We start from the raw sequence: 25839 nt of genomic DNA, 5'->3' as shown, positions 1-25839 counted from the left end.
TAGTGTATCCCTCAAAAACGTGAAATTTAATTAATTGAACAAGCTTTGTTCTCTTCTGAGACGAATACTTGGTTCAGAATATTTTGTCAATGTGTTACTTTTGTGTGTTCTTTTACATGGAGTTCTCTAATTCATAATTGATTTGGACTTCATTTCTTCTTCACAGCATTGTCTTTACAGTGAATACCTTATTTTATCATGGTGTATAATCACTTTTGCTACCCATTCTTGGGTACCCATTCTGCTGGGGAAACTGGAACTTGAAATGGAATTTTATTCTTCCCTTTTAAAGAAAAATCCTTTGTAATTTAGTGGTAATGACCATTTATGCAGTTGATACCTTGAAGTATGTTCTTATTTGGAAAAGTGGCTTCTCAGCCTGAAGGATTAGATAATAAACTGGATTTGTATTATGTGAATTAGTATACTTGGTTTAGCTGTTCATTCCAAGAAATTTTACAGAGATTCCAGTCCAAGTGCTGTGTTTGGTTAGGAGTATGCCTCCTGAAAGGCATGTCTGTGAATTGCTGCAAGGTTTCAGCAAACACAACTTAAATTCAAAGTCTGGATCAGTAAAAAAAATGAGAAATTTTTAAATACCCTTCGAGTAATGTCTTCATAACTTCTAAACTTTTACTTTGGAGCATAGATGCAGAATGTTTAAAAATAACAAAAGTAACTGAGGAATTTGAGTTCTCTCTCAGCCTCTTCAAATAAGATTTTCTTTTGGACTTTCTCTTAGGTGGGAAGATTCCATTCCACTATAGGATCTATATAAAAACCACAACCCCCCTTTTTTTTAGTTGCGATAAAGACTTTTGTCTCAGGTTTTGAGCTTTGGGAAGTTAGGCCTGGATTGAGAGTTAAAAATGCGTGTGGTTTAACAAATGCAAAAAAAAAATACTCAGCAAGGGAAAAAACTTTTCTTTTTTCTTTTCAAGCTTCTTTCCTATTTTTAAAAACATACTGTGGGCTACAGTTTCAGAAAGCAACTGATTTTTATTTAAAAAGAAACACATTATTTATTATCTTTTATTTTAGTTGTACACAAAGGTGCACAAGAAGCTGTATCTGCTTTCAAACTGTAGGCAGTAACTAAATACTTCAAAAGAGACTTCAAAAAAGGCAGTGCAGTAGACTGAATTGTATCTGTAACAGCAGGGATAACCCATCCACCCTGACTATCTAAAGCAATTCCCCAGAAGGGAATGAAAGGAGTAGTGAATCTACCTGTTCGTTATGGCTGAACATCACTATTCCAAGCCAGTGGGTTTGTTTTGGTTTGTTTTTTTTGCCTGGACCATTCCGTTACCTTCTGGCACTTCTGTGGATGATCATGTGCTGTAGTCCTTCCCTTTTGTGTGCAAAACTAATGTGCTATATGTATGCATTAGGGCTAAAGGCTTCTCAAGGCTTGTGATGTACTGTGCATATTAAGAATGATTATTATGCATTTACAGTAAATATGCTGCTTTTCTAGAAGTCATAGGACTTGCTGCACATGGGCAGTATAGCTCTTCCCCATACAGTGATATATGCAGGACATAAAAATGATAATGGGGATGTAGGTAGCTCTTACTGCAATGAGGAAAATGAGCTTTTAGGGGGGAAAAAACCTGCAAGTTGAATTAATTGTTCTGGCAAGACTTATGGGGAAGCATAAAGGAACCCTGATGTTAGCTTGATAATTACAGTAGCAAATATTGACTGACTTTGATAACAGGATTAACATTCATGAACTGACTAGTGAAGTCCTCCCAGCTAAACCAAGGGATGGAGATGAGGGACAGCATCGGGGAATCTCCTTTCTGTGGAGCTGTTTATACTGAAATGAAGATGATGACTACAATGTGAACAGAAGTGAAGGAGGGGAGCCTCAAACTGCATATTATATTCAAAAAGCATGTGGTGGGTGTAAGCTCAAGGGGACTGCAAAGTCCGAAGCCATTCATTAAATAACTAGATCCTCAAATCCTTACTCCCTGCCACTCTTGCTCTCATAACTTCAAAGAGCCAGACCAAATTAACTTTGCCATGGCACATTAGTTTTTCAGACATTGATATCAGGTCTTTTAGACCTGATCTTTTAGAACATAGCATGCTAGAAAAGCAATTTATTTAGGAGTGGGTTGGTTATTTTATGAACCTGTTAGCTTAATTATCTAAAACTTGTGCAGCACATTTGTCTCAGATCCTATTGCACTGTGTATATTCTCAAAGCCATTGACGTATGCATATCCGTTTTAGGGCATTTCATTGCAAAGAACTCCTTGAAGTGAGGAATGTATCTGGAAAAAGAATTATTGACAAAATGATACCAAATTTACTTTGCTTAATACATGTTGTATCCCAGTAACATTCAAAACCTTCTGAGTAAGCATGTAGATTTCAGCACTACCTGAAACAAATATCTGTCAGAGCAAACTTTCAACAGCAGAACTGTAATGTGCATGGCTGTTCTTTAAAATCTGTTGAGAGCAGGATTCAGGCTTGCAGTCTTTGAATGTTTCGTTGGCAATAACAGCTAAATCATATTGTCCTGACCTTTCTAGTGACTGTGTGTAACCACATATCCTCACTTCCAACCAAATCTCTGCACAGTATGTGCAAATTAAGGTCTATTTGTCATTGTTTAGCCCTGACCCAATCCATAGAACTAAGTTAACTCTTAATAACTTTCTAAAAACTGTTTTTCCTACAGTAATGGATAAGCGAGATTAGATAACAGCAAACTAAGATTGTTGCTGCCTATATGGAATTATCCTTGAAATTAATATTCAAGTGAGTAGGTAGGAGCTAAGGATTAGGAAAGGAAGGTGTTGGATGAGAGACATAATTGCAGATCCTGGAAGAATCTGTCTTTGTTTTGGATTATTGCATATCTGGAAACCCTTTGTTCAAATGACCCACATTTGAATCACTGCTCCTTAACTCCGGTTAGGTGACACAAGTTTCATCTGAAAGTCAAGCATGCCTGTGGACTTTACAGTAGTTTAAAAAGTTAACTGTTAAATTCAACTTAGAATTGGCTCCATGTTCATTAGAAACTGTTACCAGTGTAATAACTGAGGCATAATATTTTTAACTTGGTACTTTAACAGACTTAAGCTAATTTCCTTCCTTCATTGTTGTTCGGAATAATCCACACTGTTTTTCTTGCAGTTTTTAATGGGGCTATACTTGCAGTTTTGAATGGCTATGTTTTGCCTTCCTTTTTAGGTAGGCAAATTAAAGTAAGTTCTTTCCTAGCTAAAAAAAATTACTGGATTTTATATAGGCTATATGGAGTCTTTCCGTAATAGTAGATGCTTTACAGGTACTTTGTACATGTTGATGTAATTTTTTTTTTTTCCTGCTTAGACTGTTGTATTGAGAGGTTGATTTTTGACTAGGTGTTATGGTTTGGCTTACTTGCTCTAGGAAGAAAAGAATAGCAGTATTAGAACAGTGTGGAAATGTGAAATGTATTTGTTATTTCTTAATTTAATGCTAATGTGGAGACATTATTAGACCTTAAAGAAATAGTGATGCTCAACATTACATAATAAAGTTTCAGCTTTGAACTTTAGGATAAGTAGAACCATTTCCATCAAGTAGCACTGAGGCACTGACAAAACCTACCATAGAATCAAATTGGATTTAAACATTGTATTTCTGTGTAGAGCGTGCCAGTGCATTTTCTCTACTTCTTCCTTTTAACTTGTGAAGAGTTTAGAAGCATTGTCTTTATGTGGCTTTTAACTGCACTAGGTCAAATAGGTTTCCTGTGAGTGGGATGGAGAGATTCAGGAATAGCCCAAGCTAATGGGAAAGTGCGTGAAGAGTGCGCTTGGGTGTTTTGTAAACTGACCTATTCTGTATGGAGACATTGATGCTTCTAAAACAAAGTATAAACTCTAACCAACTTGAATCCTGAGCGTCGTGTGTTACTTTGCTCTCTTTGGAGTAATTTGTGTGTGCCTAGGTGTTGTGGTTTGTAAGGTGGTATCCTCCTCAGCTGTGTTTACAGTGTTTGCAGGGAGCAGTAAAACAGAGAAACACCAGTGGAGGCTACCACTAAATAATAACAGACGGACAGTCCAGTAGAACAGTTTGCATGGAAACCGTGCTTTTAAAGAAGCTGTTGGCCAAGTTGATTCCGCCCTCCTTGAATAAACATAAAAAACTCCCCAGCAGTTCATACAGTGCAATGAACAAATAGATGGAAAATTTCATCTTCCTAAAAGCGTGCATATTAAATTGTCTTTGAGCACTTGCACCTGACAAATAAAATTTTCTGTATAAATGCCTTGGCTGTTTTAGTTAAAAACATGGATAACTTTTTATACCAGGTATACAAAGCACCATGTAAAGGTGAGGAAATACTCTGCTGTAGGCTTAAATTCATCAAGTATCCTAGTCAAGGAAGAGAAAAATTGTGTGTATTCTTGACTTTTGAGGCATGTGTTTGGTCCTTAATGGAGATAAATTTAGATATTATGTTAAATTCTTTCCTGTAAAGATTCAGAAAACAGCTAAGCCTGTTTGAACAGATGCGTATCTTATAGGTTTAATCAGTATTTTTTTGTCCAAAAGATACTATACAATCAAAAGGCTATTTTAGTAGCTGCTTTGAGAATAATACAGCAGTAAAAAAATAGTATTTCCTTTTTCCTAATGTTGCTTTCATTTTCTTTCTTCTGATATTAAAATTATTTTATTACAACTATATTTTTCATGATGAAAATTAGAAAACAGTTATGTTCCTTTGCCTAGTTTCCTAAGTAAATGTGGTGCATGCAGTCTCCTGATCTGCCTAATGACTTTTTGTGACCCTATTTTGACTAATGTTCACCTACTGTGAACCATTTTGACAAAACTTGGTGGAAGAGTGAGTAAGCCCTAAAGGTAGCTCAAGTTCCTGGGAGCTCTGGGGAGAGTGGAGGGGAGAGCCCGACTGCGCTGGGGGCAGCCGGGCAGGCGCCAGAGCCGGCTCCAGGGGCCCAGGCAGCTGTGGCCTTGGGGGAGCCGGGCGCTCCTTCCCACATGCCTCCTACGCCAGCAGGAGCTCAGGCTCCTCCTCTGCAGGTGATGCTCAAGGAACATGAGGTGAATTGGGCAGCTTCAGTGACGGGGAAGCCTAGTGTGCCTGCGGGAACCACACGTGCAAGCGGGAGTTGGGCTTGCTGGTGAGCGCGTGTTGCCCTGAAAGGGCAAAGTCATGGGCGAGGAAGCCGCCAGCGGTTCTGCTGCGCGTGGACCAGCGTTGCCAGCTGGATTATACTGCGTGAAAGTCGTATTTTCACAAAAGTGTTTTAAGTGTTTATCATTTAAAAAAAAAAAAAGCCGTGAAATAATAATATAATATGTAAATAGAATATAATGGCTGTGTAATTGTGGATATAAAAGATGAATCCGTTGAAGTCAGACCTTGGCCTTGGCTTCGGTGAAATAAAGATTTCAGCCAAAGCTTAAATTGTTTTTATGCATTCTCTTCCACAAAATCAAATTTTGTGCGCTTTAAGCATGTATGTTGACAATTTAACAGTTCATTTTGTGTAACTTCTACTATTGCCAGTTGCCTTAATGCTTAAACACTTCTACATTTGTCATTGAAAAAATATTCTTTTAAACATTAATTTTAAAGTATATGAGAATATATTTAAATTCATATGGCGTGTTTTCCAAAGTATTCATAACTTATGCAGGCATAAATGGAGAAAACAGTGTACAATGAAATATTCATACACAGCAGTGTATAGGTACTAAAACAAATACGAACCTGATTGAAAATATTTGCATTCTTGTGACAGTTATAATTCAAGGATTCTGTTCTTCAAATAGTAAAAATATGTTTGATATTAGGTAATTCTTTTCAGTCCGTGGTGTAGAAAGACTTATGTGTATGTACTGAATTTTGTGCACTGTGGGTAATTTTACTGATTTAAATAGGATTACAAAATAAGTTGAATATACCTTGCAAGTTTGTACAACTGGCGCTATTATTTTATGGAGTTGCTGATTTGCGAAAATTTCAGGAGTAATTACTGCTGTTCTTGCTTAGTAGAAGTAATAGCTTTATTTATTTCATATTAGCTGTGGTGGATATGTCATTGTGTAGGCTAGCACTGATTGTTGTAATCTGATACTAAATGAACTGATTGTGCTGTCACTGAGCTAAAAAGTAATAGTAACTGTCTTTTTATTCTTGGTATAGATTAAAATAAACTTTTGAAATAAACTATTTTAATTCTCTTACAATGGAAACCCAAACACCTCTATCACTCTAACTGTGTATATTGGTTATTACAGTTTTTGTGTGTGACCTGTTTCTTTAATTTCCTTTCTCTTACCAAAATGCTAGACGTATACAAGCACTAGCAACAACTCCATGTCTGGCTCCTTGAAGCGGTTGGAAGATACCACAGCTCGATTTACAAATGCAAATTTCCAGGAAGTTTCTACACACATTTCAAGTGGAAAAGATTCTTCAGAGGCCAGAGGGTCAGAGAGCAAAGGGAAGAAATCTGCAGGTCACAGCTCAGGTCAGAGGGGAAGAAAGCCTGGTGCTGGAAGGAATCCGGGAACAACTGTGTCTGCAGCTAGTCCTTTCCAGCAAGGTATTAATCGTTACGCAGTAATACTACTACTGCTTTGATGTGAGTTAGACAGAAACCGTATATATTTAAGACTCAAAAAGTTTTAAATTACAGTTCATCCTTTATCCTCAATAGTGAGAAAGCTGCTTTACTTGAGAGAGAAAAAATACTTTAGGGGAAAAAAAAATGTTTATTTGTTGTCATAATATAAAAAAGAGCTATGCATCTTCAAATGGCAAAACTGATACTTTTGTTTAGGGTGTTCTCTTTAAATTGATGAAAAAAGTTTCTTTTAAGAAAAATTGGTCTGGGGTAAAAAAAAAATCAACTTACGAAATTTGAGTCTAGGGAGCTTTCTTAGCTCTTGGAAGGTCTAATACTAATGGTTTAAAATTAGTATATGTTAGAACAAAATTGGACTAGCAACTCCGCAAATTTTAAAATGCATAGAAACACCCCTGAATAATTTTTCAAGATGCAAGGATATAAAATATACCATGTTCTTGAATGTTCTCTATTTTTAATTTTTTGTTGCTGAAATACCTAAGCAGAAGGTGGTTACATGACAAGTACATACAGTTTATTCACCTTACCAGGTATGAGAAGTTTGAAGTTTTCAGCTTACTAAAAACCACTCAGTCTACTGCTGGCACTTTTTGAAAAGCAAATTGTCTTGAGAATCCTTTGTCAGGGTTAAGAAAGATGCAAATGAAAAGGTTTAATTTGTAATACTAAAAATAACTACTAAAACGTTTAATTTTGAAGTACAAACCAACAAATCAGACTTTATAGAAAGGAGTATGTTATTTAATAGTTTTCACTGTGGTAAGTAAGCATAATAGTTGGCTGTCCTTTCCGTTTTGTGGTGATGTTTTTTCTTTAAGTTTTAATTGCTTTGCCATTAAGCATTGTGGACCTTTAAACTTGTCTAGATTTTTTTTTCATCTGAAATACTGACGTGATTTTCGTTTGTTCATGTTTTCAAATAAAACTTTGAAAACTGTCTTCTGGATTCCTACATTTAAAGAAGAATCTTGCCTAACGCAGATGACAATATAGATCTTTATTATGCCTATGACTTTCTTTTAAAGCTGCACTGATTTAAATTAATGTAGCTAATCTAAAACACAAAACAGCAGTGTTTTACAGTTTCTAAATTACTGTCTTAATGTAAATTATATAATTTTTTAATGAGGTTATTAATAATGGTTAATGGAGTACTAATGATAAAATATTAATTTCATTAAAGGACTTTTTTTACTGGTTTAGAAAACTTATTATTTTTTAGATCCTAACTAATTATATATAGTGTCATATTTAGGAGTACTTTCTTAAAGGGACTGTGGTTGCCAGTAGTTTATCCAGGCTTTGCTAAGCTGCTGCTGCCAGCACTCTGCTCCCATAGAAAATTGCTAAATTTCAGTGAAAGCATTGGTGTTTGTCCTGCTTAAGTGTGGCTCATGTTCCGCCTCACCTGTGCTAACGCAGTGCTGAAATGACCACATTCCAGATACTACAGGAGCAATGTAATTCTGTGGCACAAAAGAGCTTTATGGTTCTCTGACAGTGTAAAGAAGTCTTAAAGTGCCACTTTTAAACATCTTACCCACTTCCTCTCCTGTCCTTTTGAGAAATACCTCCTGTGTGGAGCACATCCTCAGCCAGGGTAAAGCAAGCGCGATGCTGTTCCCCTGACCCATAGCAGACCCCTGGCTTAGGCAGAATGTCAAGGAAGATTGCAGACATACTGTAAATGTGGTCCCAGCACGTTCATGTCAGGTTTATTTTTTCCAGATAAAACAGCGTATGTTAAGCTGCTCTGACTTGCACAAGGTGTTTGTTATGGCTTCAGAACTGGGGGATAGCAAAGGTGTCTAAAAGGCAGAGTTACTAATCTCCTTTTACACATTTTTACTTTGTACCCAGAACATGGTGAATCTGAGAATCTGATTCAGCAGAGGGAAGATCAGCAAACCAACATAACAAAAACAATGAGTTAGTTTAAAATTACTTCCTTACCTCTTAATAACGCTTTTCCTAAAGCCTGCACTGAAATTTTGTTTTCTAAGATACTCATCTTTTTCATCAATCCTTTTGTACTTTTTTCTTTCTTTCTTTAGGTAGCTTTTTGGGCACTCCTGGGAGCATAAAGTCATCTTCTGGAAGTTCAGTTCAGTCTCCCCAGGATTTTTTGAGTTTTACAGAAACAGATCTACGAAGTGACAGTTATACTCATTCGCAACAGGCTTCATCAACCAAAGATGTACATAAAGGAGAGACTGGGAGTCAAGAAGGGGGTGTCAATTGTTTCAGTTCCTTAATCGGTCTCCCTTCAGCTGTTTCCCAATCTAAAAACTTTGACAACTCACCTGGAGACTTAGGTAATTCAAGCCTTACTTCTACAGCATACAAACGAGCTCAAACTTCTGGAATAGAAGAAGAAACCGTAACAGAGAAGAAACGGAAAGGAAATAAACAAAATAAACATGGGCCTGGTAGACCCAAAGGAAATAAAAGTCAAGAAAGTATTTCCCATCTTTCAGTTTCTTCTGCTTCCCCAACTTCATCTGTGGCATCTGCTGCAGGAAGTGTGACAAGCTCTGGTCTTCAAAAATCTCCAACTTTGCTCAGGAATGGAAGTTTACAAAGTCTTAGTGTTGGCTCATCTCCAGTAGGTTCAGGTAGGCATTTATTGGATTTGTTTGCTTATCTCAAAAGATGTCTTTGTTATTTTAGCCTCAGTTCTCAGTATGCTCTTCAGGAACAGAGTATCATTTTAAGTATCTTGAAAGTTGCATTAGAGGAAAAGTCAAAGCAGAATATGACTGTTGTAAGAATAAGTTTTGTTCCATTAATAATAAGACTGTTGTAACAATAAGTTCAGTTCCATATATAGGTGCAGCTACTCTGAAGGTGGCTGTAGTAGATTGAGTCTATGTTCAATGTAAATGCAGCTTTTGAGGCTGAAGGGGAAAAGACACCTTGTGTGAAAACAGTGTTCTTTGGAAATGGTTTAGCTAAAATAAGTAGTAGTTTATGCAGGCTGTAGAGTCTGTATTTTCTGTTACATATAGAGAACCAAATAAGTACTCAAGCATGTCAACTGCTGAAATTACTTAATATTGTCCCTCAATTATTTTTTCTGTACTTCCGTTAATTAAAAATCGATATAGAGAAATTATCAGTCTAAACACATAATAGGATAATTTGAATCTGGTCCCCTATGCAGCTGGGTGGTGATTTCATATTCTTGTGTGCCTTTTAGCAATTGAAATTGGCTGGTTTGTTCTTCCTCTGTTCTACGTGTGTATGCAATTTGGGCTGAGAGGCTTTCTGTTTTCGGTAAACCTGTCTGTGGAATGGTCATGCAGAATGCTATCAAAGTCTATCAAAGTCTTTTACGCTTACAAAGTTTCCTTCGAGGCCTTTTTGTGTTTGGTTATAAAAATGCTATGCAAACTGTTTAATAACTGTTTTGCAGAAATCTGGGATTTTGTCGTTTTTGTTGTTCTACTGGATTTTTTGTTTCTTTTTTGAGAGAGAAGGAGAAATGGAGCTTGAATTTTAGTTGTGGACAGGATTTTATGCTTTTTTATTACATATTTGCACTGTATTCCAGGTGTTTAGCAATACATGCTTTAGGAAATAATACTTACTTCAAAAATTAGAAACTCTGTATGTCTTTCAAAACAAGGCTTGTACTTTAAAACTATACCTGATCTCAGAAGCTCGTTGTTAAACAAAGATTTAGAATATAGGTAAATCTCTGTTTTTTATTAAGGGGAAATAATGATAGAAGCAGTGGAAGCTAGATTCAAAAGATTTTTCCTCCATTGAAATCAATAGGGAGAAATGGTATCAGAAGATAGACAGGGATCTAGGACTTTTTATGTCAGTTAGAAAATACTGTTTTAAAAACATGTTACCTTGTATTTCTTATGGTGAGATACCATCCAACAGCTTTAGATCAGTATTCTGAATCTTTCAGTGTAAACTTTCTCATCCTGATATGATTCCTTTGAGATGGATTATGTTTTGTCATAGTTGAGGTACCAGATGAAAATACAGGGTCTTTGTTGGAAGTAAATGAGCCGTGTTTCCCCCTTTATGTTTATTTTTGAACGTTCTGATCTTGCCAAGACTTCGAGCAGACCACTTCCTACCCAGTTCCACCCTCGTTTCCTTTGTCCTCTTTATAAGATCTCACTCTTCCATCTATAAAATGCTGGTGATGATGTTGATCATCTTTGTAAAAAGCTTTGAAATGCATGGATGTGCACACCATGCAAGTTGTTTGTTTTTTTGCTTTTTTTTATTACCTGTATCTCAATATTCACTCAACTTCAGCTCTCTATTTGGAAGGTATTTGGAAATCTATTTAGATTCCTGCTGCCCAGAGTTCAACCTGTCCTCTGAAACCGTGATCTTCTCTGGCGTTGAAAAATTGATTAAATAAATTTCAGATTGGAAATTGCTGCCTTTGAGTTTGACATCTAAATTCATTCACAAATTTCTGTTTGAGTCTGGGCATTTTGTTTTAACATACTTTTGTTCCCATTTATTCCTCTTTACTATGGTGGTAGTGCTTCTTTCCTCACTTCATCATAAGCATGTTTTGGGTATAACAGTCAGTTTACTATTTTGGGCACTTGAGTGTTACAATGAGGCAAAGCATATGAGTATTATCAGTATATCGGAAGTATATAAGCATGTATTTTTCTCAGGTTGATGTGCAGATTTTTCTCCTCCTTTGAAATGTCTGTATATTGTCTAGTAACCGAATAAGACAAGTGAATCTCAACTATTTGACTCAAAACTCTGAAGAAAATTTTGTGCGCGTAAATGCAGTGAGAGAAAATACATGGGAAGTCAAAGCATGATGTTTCTACTGACTCTTATTTGGAGCTGCCTCATTATTTCAATGAAACAGAATCAGGAAAGAGTTAGTGCTAACTAAAACTTTTGAGGCACTTTTTCAAGACTCGACTGGTCCTTAAGAATCGACTCCTCAGTTCTTTCATTAATCCCTTCTGAATTGTAATTAAAGAAACTGTGACTTTCCATTCCCTTAAAAGTCCATTTGCTGAAATCCATTAAAACTATGAAGATTTTTACTTTGCAGTTGTGTGATGTGCCTGTTCATAGTTGGTGTTCAAATTAGATGATATATGAAGGAAAGCTTATTTTAAAAAAAAGTGATGCAGCTTCATCATGTGCAAGTTGTATGCATAAAACTTACGTTCAGAGTGAGTACATTCTGCTCAGTTTGTGGAAGTATTTCTCTCCTCCAGACATTTTCTCCACTCCATAGAACTTCTGTTTTCCTTCTCAGTAGGATCAGAGATGTACCATAAGTAGTAATAGGCCGTGCAGTTACAGCTCTTCAGCTTTTTTTCTGAAGTGTGTTTATAGTGCAGTAGGCAAACACTGCATGCATTACTTTGCATTGTGACAGTGTACTCATAAGGGTGAAAAGTAATTTTTAAAAAAAGTTGGGTGAAAAGGAATTTTTATATAAAATTAACATTTTAATAGGACCTCTCTTCCTGTAAAAATACAGCTACTTTAGCCAGTAACAGCTTATTTACAACCCATACCTATTATTCTGGTGAAAGTCCACAAGTACTGTAAGTTTGTTGTCTAATGCAATGTAAGTCAGTTGTCAGCGGGAGTTCTGTGAAGGTGACACTGGGTTCCTCCAAATTGATTTTGCCTGTTTGCCATGTACTACAAAGTGTGACTGTTTTGGATCCTGAAGTCACTCCAAAAATGTTTTAATAGGGGAAGATTTCATTTGAACTCTACAACTTTATAGAGATACTTAGCTTTTAAAAAGTCATGATAACTGTCTTCACAGAGTTAAGTTCCTTCTTCGTGTCCTTTTAGGGAATAATCTTTAAAGAACTGTAGCCTGAAGCATTGTAAAGCAGCGATCCATTCTGCTGAAGATTTCTTCCTTTCACAGCAACGGTGATTAAAGAACAGTAGACAGCCTTCATCCAAGGAGTGAAAGAAATAAGTAGCACCATGTCCTGTAGCTGACCTGTGCTAGTAGTAGTTCCCAAGATCAGCTCTCTACCATGCTTGTCCTTTATTTCAGTGGTAGAGCAGGGACTAACAGGATGGTGGGGAGAAGAAAAATCCAATTATGATAAATACACTTCTGTAAATACTGTATCTTTCTATCAAGCAGTTTATACAGGCTTTGGACCTTGCTTGTTCAGATTATGCTCCAGTGAGTGAAGAACTTGCTGAGAACTTGTGTCCTAAAGCAATAGGAAAAAACCCTATTTTCTCTGACATCCATAACGGTGCCTTCTGACTGCTGTGAAGTAATGTGGCAAGGTAAAATGGAAAAGCAATTAAGTGTCAGAAGTAAACTGAAATTTCTGTTTCACAGCAGCTAAAGTTTGTGCACAGCTTTCTTCAAGTTCTGTGTGGACACTTGCTACAGAATAATTAAAGCGCTTCAAATACATGGGAACACCTCTCTGTCTTTTCCAGTTCAGTTTTAATGTCAGGTGTACAACACATTGCATAGTACAACTTCATTTGCATAGGGCCTTCAAGGGGTCATCTGCTTCAGTATTTTAATTTTTGCATAGTTAGTTTTATCCCCCTATGAGTATTTTAAATGCTACAAAAATCTTATAAAGCAAAAAATCCCCCCCCGCCCCAAGTCTGGAAAAGGCTAGTAAGTATGTGTTAGTAGTAGTTAGTAAGTGATGGTCTGTACTTTCAAAATCCTTCCTCTGCCCTTTTTCTGGAATCCCTTTCGTAAGTCACAGCTGAGGCAACTTATCATTTGGTTTGGTACATTTTATCTCTACATCGTGCTTGTTCTCCACTTGATCAGTCCTCACAATGCTCTGGTTGATAATACTATACATTTTTAGAAATAAAGGATGTAACTGAACCTGGTCGTGTGCTTTCATATATTGATATATCAAACTCGGTCTTAAAAACAGTTAATGTTTTTGGCACAGAGACTCGCCTGGGTTGATCTTATGCCTTGCTGAGTCAGAAATTTCCAGCTTTGTGTACGAGTTCACTAAATGCTTGAACTCAGTCCATGTATGTTATTCTCCCTTGTCATCTGATTCAGACGAATGATGAAGCCTCTGCCAAATGGCATGCTCCCGTGCAAGGAGAAATCTTGCCCGTCAGCTTGTCGTCATGCTGACGGTGCGTGGAGTGCTGAGCTGCTAAGTAGATCCGTCCCTTGAAATCGTGCTCCTTGAGATTTCGAGCCCTTTGGAGCTCATGTGAAGTCTCTGATTATGATACGTTTAAACTCCCCTGTGGCCTTTAATTTACTTGCAAGCTAAATCTACTGGGAGAAGGAATTTAGTCAGAAATATTCTGAAACAGTTTGGGCTATTCTTTTTATCTGTTTGGTGCCCAGAGGCTGAAGCAGGAAAAGAAGTCTTGCAGTGTTTGAAAAGCCAGTTTGTATTCCAAGAGAGATGGAACGGAAAGGAGAAATTTATACTAATAGGTATTAATGAGCTTTTAGGACAAAGTAGACTCTGCAGAAAACACGCAAGGCAAAATTCTTGTCCAGAAGAATGTTTTCATGTTTTTAGGCTCAACAGAAATGGTGTTGGTGCATTACTAGATAAAAATGTTACAATTGATTTGGTCATGTGAAAAACATGGGCATATATATCAAATATTTGGGAAGAAATTCAATGGAGCAGGAGAAGCTTAGGAAGACAGGGATTATCATGAAACAGGTTCCTCATGTACCCTGAATGTTACCTAGAACAGGTGTTATCAGCAATTACAGCTAGAAAGAGTAAATTGGCATTTCCTGATAATGAGTAATTACACACATTCTAATGCTTTTTAAACTGTCAAGTGTTAATTTTCCGTAGGTCTTTAAAACTACAGAAATTTTAGGAGACTAGCAGATCGCTAATGTTAGGTAATTGGGGTTTATCTGATGCAAGAAAGAAATTAAGAGATGTAAAGATGTAATGATTAACAGTGGTTAATTTGGCTTGCAGAAACTAGCTTTTATTAGACTTATTTTACAATCTCTTTAATTTTTTTTATGAAGGTAATGGTGCAATGGATGTCTACAAATCATTTAAATTGATAGAACATGACATTTTACTTTAAAATGATGAATAATCAGTTGTGTCTGAGCTTTCAGTGCAGAGCTGGGTGTTTAAGAAGCTTTGGATGTATGAACAGCAAACTAATGAACATATTGGAAAGGTAGCTCTGTATTTAGCACTGAATGCATCTGCTCTTCAAATGTTATGTCCAGTTCTGGTATCTGCTGTACATAAAGGATATTGATGAATTTTAGAGGATTCAGAGAAGAGCCATGAGAAGGATTCAAGGGCTGGAAAAAGTATATTATTGTTGAAGAGCTAAGGAGTGAGGGTATCTGACTATGCATATCATGTAGGGAACTGAAAACTTAAAATTCTATAATGATGCGTAACAAAAAAGGTATAACATCATCAAGCGAGAGATGGTAGGAGTCAGTTTCCAGTAATGGCTCTGAAAATTTGGATGTAGTACTTTTTCTGGAAGATAAGCTTTAGTCAAATGCATTTATTGTATTTGAAGGCAAGAGTTTATTCAGGGAAGCTCTATAACTGAGATTCAAATCATATGATCACAAAGTCTTTTTTGCCTCTATAATGTATGAACCTAATACAGTACTGTATATCCCTTCAATTAAAAAAAATAGCATGTTGCATCAGTTTGGCATGTGACTGTCACTGGGCAAGTAATGCATCTCAAAATACAGTGGTTAGTAGGGGATTGTCATACAATGTGGGTGTGCAAAGATCATTTCTCAGCCTAGTATGTTCTGTGCTTTTATCAAAGATTGAGAAGAAAATAAGAAATCGTTGCTGCTTGCTGTGAGGGTTCCCTGTGGCTTGTTTAATTAAAAAAAAAAGGAAAAAAAAGAAAAAAAAAGGAGAAAAGAAAAAAAAAAGAAAAAGTACTTTGCAAGAAATGTACTTGGATGTAACGAACAATAATTCCTTGATTAAGAAACAGTTTTATGCAAACAAATACCAAACAATGCACCTTAAAACAGAGATGTGTTTTGAAAACAACAACTATGAAAAACTTCAGAATAATGACGGAGAACCAAACATTAACTCATTGAGATGTTGTAGGGAAAAGGCGGCTAATGTCATCCCTGTGATATTGCATTCAGAAATGCAAAAGGATAGAAAAGTTACATTACTTTAAATTGCACCATATATAATGCAATTAGTAGAGTACTGTATTTAGTTTTGATGTTCTAAATATAGGAAAGTTGAGAAGAGTCATACAATGATCAAGGTCTTAAAAAAACCCATCATTTTCAAAGAGAATCTTAAGTTCTTTGAGTGAAATATCTTGATTTGAGGAATATCTCTGTTTACAAAAAAAGAGTATTCAAAGGCAATGTGATTGTAATTGTTGTACAGGAGGAGTTAATATTCTTGGTCAAGAATTTGCCATCTGTAATTACATAGTGAAGAATACTCCATGTTCTGTTAAAAAAACAAACAAACAAAAATTCTTGACAGAAAAATAAAAATACAGACATATAGTAGTTAATTAGGCTACTGCAGGCAAGAATTGTTCAGTCTTTCTAGCTTTTAAATCTGTAGGCTGCCTGGCTTTCTGGAGATCCAGCTGCTTGTGCATTCGATACAAATCAGCTCTCTTGCAAATGTTGCAAGGCTCTAGAACCTCTTGGAGTATTGGTTTGACAGAAAACTCTAACTAAAAAAAAGATTAAAACTTCCCTTTCTCAAAAAATTGTAAAAATTTTTTTTGGAGTGAAAATAGAAATGAGAGCTTTCTGAAGTGGTAAAATTTCCCAAAGGAAAGGAAGGTAAGTTCTCATAATTAAGGTATGGGCAGTGTGTCAAGCTGCTTGGGCCTGCTGATATTGGGGAAGGTCTTGGAATCTGCAGAGGTGGGGTTTTTCCTGGCTAGTGCCTGTTGTGTGACAGCGTGTCTACCAGATTAAAATACAGATTTTGAAGATTGCATTCTTGAAATTAGATTCCTAAATAATGTTGTGAATTTTGGCATTCATTTTTAATTATGTTTCAAAATACGTCAGTAGATCTCTATCTGCATGTAAAGGTGATGTACTTTTAAGCCTTGATAATCAACAGCAAATGGTATGTTTAAATTGATTACATACTTAAAGTACCTCTAGGATATTTAAGAAAAAAAAGGCCAAAAAAAAAAACCCCCACCCAACAACAAATGAACATGGAAGGGGAATGTATGGTGGGTTTTTTGAGTTCTCTTTTACATCTTTCATTTAAAAACAAAACAAGGAAGTTTGTAATTATTATTTTAGAAGAAAAGTAATATTTTTAAGCAACTGTTTGAAATTCTGTTTTTGTTCAAGTTTTATGAAGCTTCTCCCCAAATTCAAATTTAATAAAGATTAAAATAAATTCTGGACATGCTGGTTTTTTGCCCAGAATTATTTGCAAAATTGACATCAAAATATAATCTTTGTGAAACATAAATAATTGTAGGAATATGTTGTGTATTATTATTTGAGCTTATACTGGCAGAAAAGAAAATGCATTTGGGGGCTTAAAGGCTAGTTAAGTTGCAATACTTAAAATAATTTTCAAATTCAGCTATAAATCTTTGGTTGGGGGAGGTTTTCAAAGAAGTCTATCAGTTTTTTGTAAGCTGTTTGCTTTTAGGTTATATTTGACCTGTAAGCCTACAATGTGGCTTGTATGTATTTGAGGTTAGGTTTGAATTCTTAGTGAAAACTCACTTATTTTAGATCTGGGTAGACTACAGTCTGTGGAGGAGAGCTAACTGGGAGTCCTGCTATTAGTATTGCCTGCATAGTAAAGCAAATAACTGGCTGCTTTTCTAGGAGTTGCTTCTCTTTGCAGATCCATTGAGTGAAAGTTTATGGTGGCATCAGTATAGTATCAGAAAAAAGGGGGGTGGCTAGAAAGAGGAAAATGTACTGAAACTTAGAATTTTGTGTTTGGGCTGTGTTAGATCTTCGGCTCTTTTCATAAAACTTTAGAGTTAAAACTTAAAATGGACTGAGAAGGACACTAAGGAAACACTCTGAAACAATTAAGATTTCTCTCCTATCAGGTGTCTTTGTTGAAGAACTTGATGTTTGCTTTAGAGGTGCCTTTGCAGAAGGTCAAGTAAATCTTCCTGAAATGGAATTCTGTTGCTGCGTGGAAATGGTGGAGTGAGATACAGGTGTGGTTTGCTTACTCGCAACTGTTTAGCACTGGGATCTCCTTTAAAAATCAGACTTAAAAAGGAACAAAAAAACAAAAAGCCTTTTGTTTTATATCATTTTGTACAAGTAAAAAAAAAAAACCAAAAACCAAAATGCACACCTTTCCAAGTGTGAACATTTTTCAGCATCTGGAGTCAATTTACTAGAGTACAGCATTCCTTGTAAGTCAAATGCAAGATAGCAATCAGTCTTTTAACTCCATAAAATCTGTTAAAGGTGACATGAGAACATAAAAAGTGTGTGGGAGGGGGAAGGGAACGAAGAAGTTTGACTTTAAAAGGAGCAGTAGGTTTGTGTGTGTCTCCCCCTCCCCACTGTAGTTCTCAGATCTTACAGACTTTCCAGTCTGTTTAACAATCAAATATAGCTGAAAAATAATAAATGATGCATATACTCTGATACTATTTGCAGTATGTTTGAGCAACTAGAGACTGTCTAATTCATGTGGTTAAATTACTCGTTTTTGTTCTCAACCAGAGGTGATAATGCTGCAGTCAGGTTTTTAATCTCAAATTTACTTTGTTTTTGAATTTAAGATTTATTTGTTGTGAACACTTGCAGTATTAGAATTTAAACTGAGTGAAAGTTGTTTCAGGATTAAGTGTGGGATGAGTAAATCCCATATGAGCCTAGAGCTGTTAATTATCATAATAATTTCTGAGATTCCGCTGTAAAGATTAAAAAAAATACAACCTCTCACATTTTAAAAAATGCTAAGATAACTACTTTTTCTTATGCAACAATATTATCATAAAATAATTGGGCTTTTAAGTTAAAGATGGTGCAGGACAAATCCATTAAGACTTATAGGGAACAGATTCCTGTTTTAATATATTGCAACTCCCCAAAGCACTATGATGGTTTTAAACAGGTAGATAAACCAAGTATCTGAATACCAGCTCCTTGTTTGCCTGTGCTTCCTTGTTACTCAAATAATTTGTTTAACTTTCTAAAGCAACTGATGTGGAGGCGATAGGACGGAGAACAGTAGCCTGCTGCTGCCCTGAAGCTGCTGCTGCTCTGTGCTGTTGGGTGGTGCTGTGTGCGCAGTGCGGTACAACGCTGGGGCATGCGTATCGCAGAAACTCTTGCTCTCTAGTGAAATATTTGGAGTTAGGCAACCCCCTGCTAGCTCCACACCGCTGTGGTTGCTGACAAACCAAGCTCCTAGCTCCAGGTAAAATGGCAGGAACCACATTGTTTTTATTGGTGTAGCTTTGCAGTTACGCCTGAAGAGTTTGATAACATTTGTATTTAAGCACATTTTAGAAAAGGAAAATTATAAAAGCCAATGTCTGTCTAGATATAATGTTTTGGCTGTTAGCTACACTCAGTGGCAATATATCCCAGTGCTTTTAACTGTATGCCAGTTAAAGATTACCAGCGCTAGTTGCTTAAAATATCCAAGCCCATGGTGTAGATACACCTGGATGTGAACTCGTCTCCAATAAATCTCCCCAGTATAAATAAGATGCAAAAAGTTGACATGGTTAAGACAACCCCATGTTTTTGGAAGATTACTCAAAACACCCTTTCCTCAGGAATATTAGGCATAACTGAAAGTGGTGTGTTTGATCCATGTGATGTGCCATACGCATGAAGTGTACTGTCAAAACACCTAACAGAGTAGTTTTTAGACTTGTGTGGTGGTAACACAAGAAACAGTAAATAAAACATACTATTTTGTATTTTGGAATAACTGCTTCTTTTCTAATTCTGATCTGACTGAATTTAAAGTAGAATTTTTGACCGTTTAAATTGAATGAGGATTTAGCCCCTAGTTTAGATCCAAACTCATTTCTTCATATTGTTCTTTTTATCCTTTCAACTTTTATTCTGCTTTTAGATTGAATTCTTCATTTTTTGGTCAGATCATCAGATCTGGTAGATAACTAAGGTGTCTGTGAAGAAAGCTGTAAGGATAACGTAAAGCAAATTGTTAATTTTGGAAGTGATCTAGCTTGCTGTGCATGTTTTCATGAGGGGAGAATTATGCAGTGGTAAAAGATTTCTGAAAATGTTGTTAATGATACCGAGTAACTTGAAGAAACTGGATTGGGGGGAGTCCAAAACAGTGAACCTCTCTGGTCTCTGGAACAGTGCGGCTGCAGAAACTTGAGTTGAAGAGATTTATGTGCTTCTAGTGAAAGCTCCTGATAAAAGGAGCTGAAGAATAAGCACATAGGTCTGGGGATTTTGCATGAGTAATCCTATCATCGTATCCCTCGTACTTGACTTAGTTTTATATGCATTTCCTTTGTTTATTTGTTTTGCACATTTATGAGAAGGCTTTTCCTCATAGGGATGACTAGAGCTTCCAAGTAAAATTAGTTTGCTACCCTTCTTGTTTTTAAAACAAACCAAAAACAACCCATAAATCATTAATATAGTTTGCTTTCAAGTAAGAATGTCAAATGCAGATTAAAAAAAGGGGTGCAATAATTATAATGCACTGATTTCTTATCAGAAGTGTTTAACTAGTTGGTTAGTGGCCCTTTTGTGGGCCAAAATCAACAGACTTTTTTTTGTTGTTGTTGTTTTGTCTGTAGGAGTAGTGGTAAGCGTAGGATTTGACCTTAGTTTTGTATGTGTAATCAATCCCCTTAAAAACAAGTAATGAACAGAAAAAGGCATGGTGATTCAGATGTAGGTATTAATGCACAGTCTGTTCTGATGTGCTTTGAAACAAGCTGGAAGTGGAATAGGCTGCAAGTAAGGTTGTCTGCTGACCAGTCTTGGTTCCAAGGAATAATAATTGTGAGCTTTTTAAAAAAAGCAATAGCAGGTTCTGCAAGGATGTGGTGAGGAAAGGAAGGATTCAGCCATGAATGAGGAAAGTGCGTACAGCAGCAGAGGTGGAAAATAAAGGAAAACAATGAATGTGAAGTACAGCATATATGGGTTTTTTTTGGCATATATGGTCACTGTTCACCGTCCCTCAGCTTTCTTGACGTTTTAACGTGTCAGGGTTCAGTAGCTTGGCTGTGAATTGTAGGAGAAAACTAGGTGTCTGGGAAGGTACTTCAGTGCAGGAAAAGTCAGGAAAAAGGTAGCTACAAATAGATGCAGTTATACCAGGAACCCAGACAGAAGCTCTTTTTTACTTGCAGGATAAAACACCTTTTTTCGTCTGCCTTCTGCTAATTTATGGGGTGGAGGAGGGAATAGTGGTGGGGGAACAGTTCTTTTTCTGTTCTTAGTTGGGGCTTGAGGAGGGTCTAGAATTAGCTCTATTAGTCATCTGGAATAGGAGGTATAAGGGAGGCAGGTCTAATGTTGGCCCTTAATCGGGGAACTGTACGAGGTCTGTGTTAAAACAGTCTCTTTCAGAGACGGTGGGTTAAACGGGACATTTTCCTGCTAGGATTCCTCACATCATCTCTAGGTTGGATATCAGTAGCTGTTGATCTCTTTTGTGAATCCGTCTCTTCCATGAATTTGTCGAATTTTGAAATCTCTAAATGCTGTTAGTATCTGAAACGTGCAGCAAGCACGTTTCATAGCTCTGTGCATTGTATGAAGAGGTTCTTTGTGTTTAAACCTGTTGCTGATCATGTTTTGACTCTTATTTGAAAAAAGTGAATAGTTATTAAATATTCAGCATCTTTCCAGCATTCATATTTGATATATTTCTATCATATCCCCCAATTAACTCTTTAGACCTAAAATATTAAATATCTTCTTCATACTGTATCTTGTTGTCCTCATCTGTACTCCTTTTAGTGCTATTTTTTCCTTTTTTGAGAACTGTAGGTAGTATTTGAATTAGTAGGTAGTATCTGTAGGTGCAGCATTTTTTTTCCCCCCCAGTGACATGATGATGCTGTCTGTTTTGTTCTCTGTTCCTTTCTGATAATTAAGAACACTGCATTTGTCTTTTTTGATCACTGCGTGATAGTGCCTTTTTATTTGCTTTCAGGAATCTTAGGGATTCCAAAAAAGGGACTTTCAAAGTGAAAATTAAAGGTAGATTCTTTCCTCACATACTTATTCCATTGTAACATGCTTAATGTGAAAAGCTCGTCCTGATGAGTAGAGTAGCAGACTATTAAAGTGTAATTAATCTGTGCCTTGGAAACGTTACTACCCTTTTAAGGATTCTGTATTCCATGGGTGGTGTGGGGGTTTTTTTTCCCTCTTTTTTTTTTTTTCTTCATGTTTAGCCATACTTGCAGTCAAAAGGGACTATACTGCAGTTTGTTTCTCTCACTTTATTCTCACTTATTCTTGAGTTGCTCAACAGCTACTTGTTTGAGATCCATGCTGCTGACTAAGTCTAGCAGATTTTTTTTCTCTGCTCTTTAACTGCATCTTTTCTTAATTTGTCTGTGAACTGTATAATCTTGTAGTTGTAAATCATTCACTGGGGCATATTTAATGTGTTCTGCTTTAAAACATCTCTCTGAAGGGTCTGAGTGATGCTTGGAAAGACAGTGAGTGTGATAGTCTGAGTTAATGGTAGTCCCTGGGTGGTATGATTAAAAAAAAAAAAAAAAAATTTAAATTGTTCCTTAAAGTTGAAAGAGGTTTCCCTTAATGTTGCAAGCAACAATGAATCAAAATCGCTGGTTCATATTTCTTGCACTCAAAAATTGAGCACAACTGATATAAAGTGATACTATTATGATTAAATAAGGCCTGCAGAATGTAAATGTGGGTGAAACGATTCTGCTCTTACAGGTGACAGACACCAGTTGTGTTACGTGCTCTGCAGCAGTGGCAGAATTTGTCCTGGCAGTGTAATTTGTACAATCCCAGTAAAGCCTCTGTGAATTTTATTTTGGTCTTGTAAGGTGATACTCGTGACTTGTATAGGTGTGTTTTTGTACATTGTTTCAGATCTGTGAAACCTGTTGAGGAGGTTAGTTAAAACTATCAGTTTTTAATTTTTATCAGATTCATCCCGTTTCATCAAGGTTACCCCAGGATTTTGTATACCTTTGGCTTTTTCTTATTAGTATTTGTTTTACGACTTGGTCTGTAATGATGATGTGGTAATTAAAGTCAGCGTTGCTATTTTCTTCTAGTAACTCAAGATACCAGCTTATATTCTAAGTTTTGTAAGCTTTCTCCATGGAAGTGACTTTGGGCAGTTGCTTAAGCTTAGGCAATAAGTAAAAAGCATGAAGTATTTTTAATATCTTCTAAATTAGGTCTGTAATTGTCTTGTATCAATAACGAAGACATTTTAAAAACGTCTTTCTCGTTTTTTAATTCATTTTTTTTCTCAATCTTCATGTTCAGAAAAGCCTAGTAGTTAAAAAAAAAAAAAAAAGGGGGGGGGGTATGACAACAGTCTTTAGTAGCTGCGTGTTGTGGGGAGAATGCAGAAGAGAAAAACAAAACCTGAGAGTCATCCTTTTGGAACATTTATAATGGTCTCACCTCAGGGATTAATAGACAATTCACCCACGGAAGTACTACAGAGGTGTTCACCGCTGGCCTCCAAAGTCAGTCCATCTGGTCTCTTGTCGAAATTAATAATAGAGATAGAAACTAAGGGCCTTGTTCATTAGTAGTGTGCAAAAAGTGAACTGGCAAATTGAAAATAAAATGTTTTGCAGTCACCATGGCATTATCCTAAGCATGCATTAAACCCTGGTTTAAGTGGAAATGATGTGCCATTGGTACGGCTACCATTACTCTGTGACTGAGTGTGGTAGTGGTGTAGGCTGAATCATGGAGGCTTCTAGCTGCTCAGCAGAGCATGTAAGTGTTTTTTGGCACTTCATGGTCAGAGATCAATACTCTCTAGATGACAAAAATACCCCTTGAGGTAAAGGAAGTTTATATAAGCACATCCTTTGGTTTGCCACTAGTTGGCACTTTCTGTATTTCTACAAATCTGAGTTCCTCTTCAACCAATCTCCATAAAGTCCGAGAGACACACCTGGTTTCTTTTTAACTTGATTGCATGAGTTAGTCTCAGTCTATCAGTGAACCAGAAAAGATGCCTTGTGATTAAAATTAGCCAGGCAGCTTCAGTTTAAGTTTCTAAATTTGTTGCAGACAATGAAATTAAAATCAGTCTTTTGTTGGGAAGGCTGATTGTCACTGGAAAGTATTTGACTTTTTATTTGTAGCAACAGCTTGAGAATGCAGCTAATTGGCATGTGCTGGAATGCTCTCATTATACCAGGCATTTAGAAGCTGACAAACACTGACAAAAGAAATATAAGTAAAAAATTACGGTGGATAGAAATAAATCCGTTTTACAATTTGAGCTACTGTAAATGATCAGAGCTTTAATACAAGAAAGATGTATTCAGGTATATTATTGTTCACTGAAATTCCTGTCTATACATATATTCTTTTGTGTGTCTGTTAAACATGATCTTAACATGAAGCCCTTTTTCTCCTAACTCAAAAGCTTTCTCGAAGTTGATGAATACCATACATAATGGTAAGTTGTATTAGAATCTTTTTCAGAGGTTCATTTATCTCAAAGGGTAGCCTTTTGTGGAAAATCCTGATTGAAGGTCTGCATATTCTATTGATTGGGTGAAATACAGGTCTGCAGCGAGTCAATTGTTCAGTACGTGAGTGAGAACTTTGTAGATTGTCTGCAGGAGCCTGATGGGTCAATAGTTCCTCAGTTTTCTTTTTATGATCTTTTTGTATGTGAGCAGTAAAATGATAACAGTTTTATTCTAGTTCTGAGATTCTTTTCTTTAATTTCGTGAATAGTGTTTCTAGTCCTTCTTCTGTGTCCATTCATGGGTGTGTTGCCGTGGTGTCTACCTCAGGCATTCTCCCACTTCCTCCTGACTACTTATGTTACTACCAGTAATGCATGTGAAGGCACCCTCGTTTTGTCCATTCTTTGTTCTGACGGCCCAGTGCTGCCCATTTCTGTCACTGATGACGGGGCTATCGATTTCAGAAGGAGTAATATTGAATCTTTAATGTACCAGACACTAATTGCCGTTTCCCTTTAGTGTTCGGTATTGGCTTTGTACCCCTAGTTCTGTATTCTGTCGTAGCCAGTGGAAATGAAATATATCTTATTAAATTAGAACTTGGTTTACTTTTTCAAGGCTTTTATTCATTTGTAGGAAATAAACATAGCTATATTAACAAGTTACTGAAAGATTTAGGAGGGAATATTTACAGTTAAAACCTTCTCAGGAGGCTAGTTTTGAAGGCGATGAAGATTTTTTTCTTAACTTTACGTTCAACTGGTGTCAGGCAATCTATTAATAAAGAATCAGAAGTTTTTATCCAGTGGTGTTGGCCAAGTAGAATGATTTTCTTACTGTTAAGTGTGTATGTTGGAAGAGCAGTGCTGTGCATATTGCAAATTTTATCAACTCACTGTTCAGCATATGCAAAAGAGTATGTTTAAAGTTTTGCATGGCAAAGTTCTTTGCATTTTAAGCTAGCAATCATGAAGGTTTTATAAGCCCTTTGCTTTTCATATTGTCAGAGTCATGAATTACATCTGTTAGGCAGATGTCTAGTGGTGGGTCTTAAAAATTTTCAATTTAATATTACATTTAAATTTATATTTCATAGTCTACATGTGAGAAGTATTGAAATTTCTCTAGATTTGCTTTGCTTTAGTAAAATAGGTTTAGCTTTTTTCCTTTTGATATAGGGTTTCCCTCTCACTCTCCCAGGTATACAGTGCTCTGAACCAGCTTTGTGATGAAGGAAAGCAAGTTCACCATTTTTCTGAACAAAAATAAAACATCTGAAGGGTATCTGACAGTGTGTGCTGAATTTGGACTTGGTGAGTTTCTGCTGTTTCATAAGCAGAGCCTTTTCACTGTTTCGTGTTGAAGAGATATAGGGTCACAGTGGTGCGCAGAACGAAAATTGATGGAATGCCATTTGTGATCATTTGATTCCACATCGCACTTCTGATTTCTTTTTCTTTTTTTAAACTGTGTATTCGTAACTCCAGCATAGAAGTTGGAAGGGCATAGAAGAAAGTGGTTGCTTAATATTGTTTTCTTTCTTGTCAAGCAATAATAATACTTTGTATGGTTA

General features: G+C 36.3%; 1 protein-coding gene across 7 annotated transcripts in view; it reads left to right on the top strand.

The window, feature by feature from the left end:
- Positions 1-25839, top strand: part of MLLT10 (MLLT10 histone lysine methyltransferase DOT1L cofactor) — a 144661-nt gene that overhangs the window by 74698 nt on the left and 44124 nt on the right. For all 7 annotated transcript variants that reach the window (XM_026098559.2, XM_064505949.1, XM_064505947.1 and 4 more), the window contains 2 exons: positions 6344-6599; positions 8699-9259. In XM_026098559.2, the coding sequence (XP_025954344.2) occupies positions 6344-6599; positions 8699-9259 (817 nt within the window). The remainder of the gene's footprint in view (positions 1-6343; positions 6600-8698; positions 9260-25839) is intronic.

The sequence above is a fragment of the Dromaius novaehollandiae genome, chromosome 2, assembly GCF_036370855.1.
Source record: "Dromaius novaehollandiae isolate bDroNov1 chromosome 2, bDroNov1.hap1, whole genome shotgun sequence".
In the NCBI taxonomy this organism is placed as follows: Eukaryota; Metazoa; Chordata; class Aves; order Casuariiformes; family Dromaiidae; genus Dromaius; species Dromaius novaehollandiae.
The sequence above is the reverse complement of the archived record's forward strand: the minus strand, read 5'-3'. Positions and strand labels throughout refer to the sequence as shown.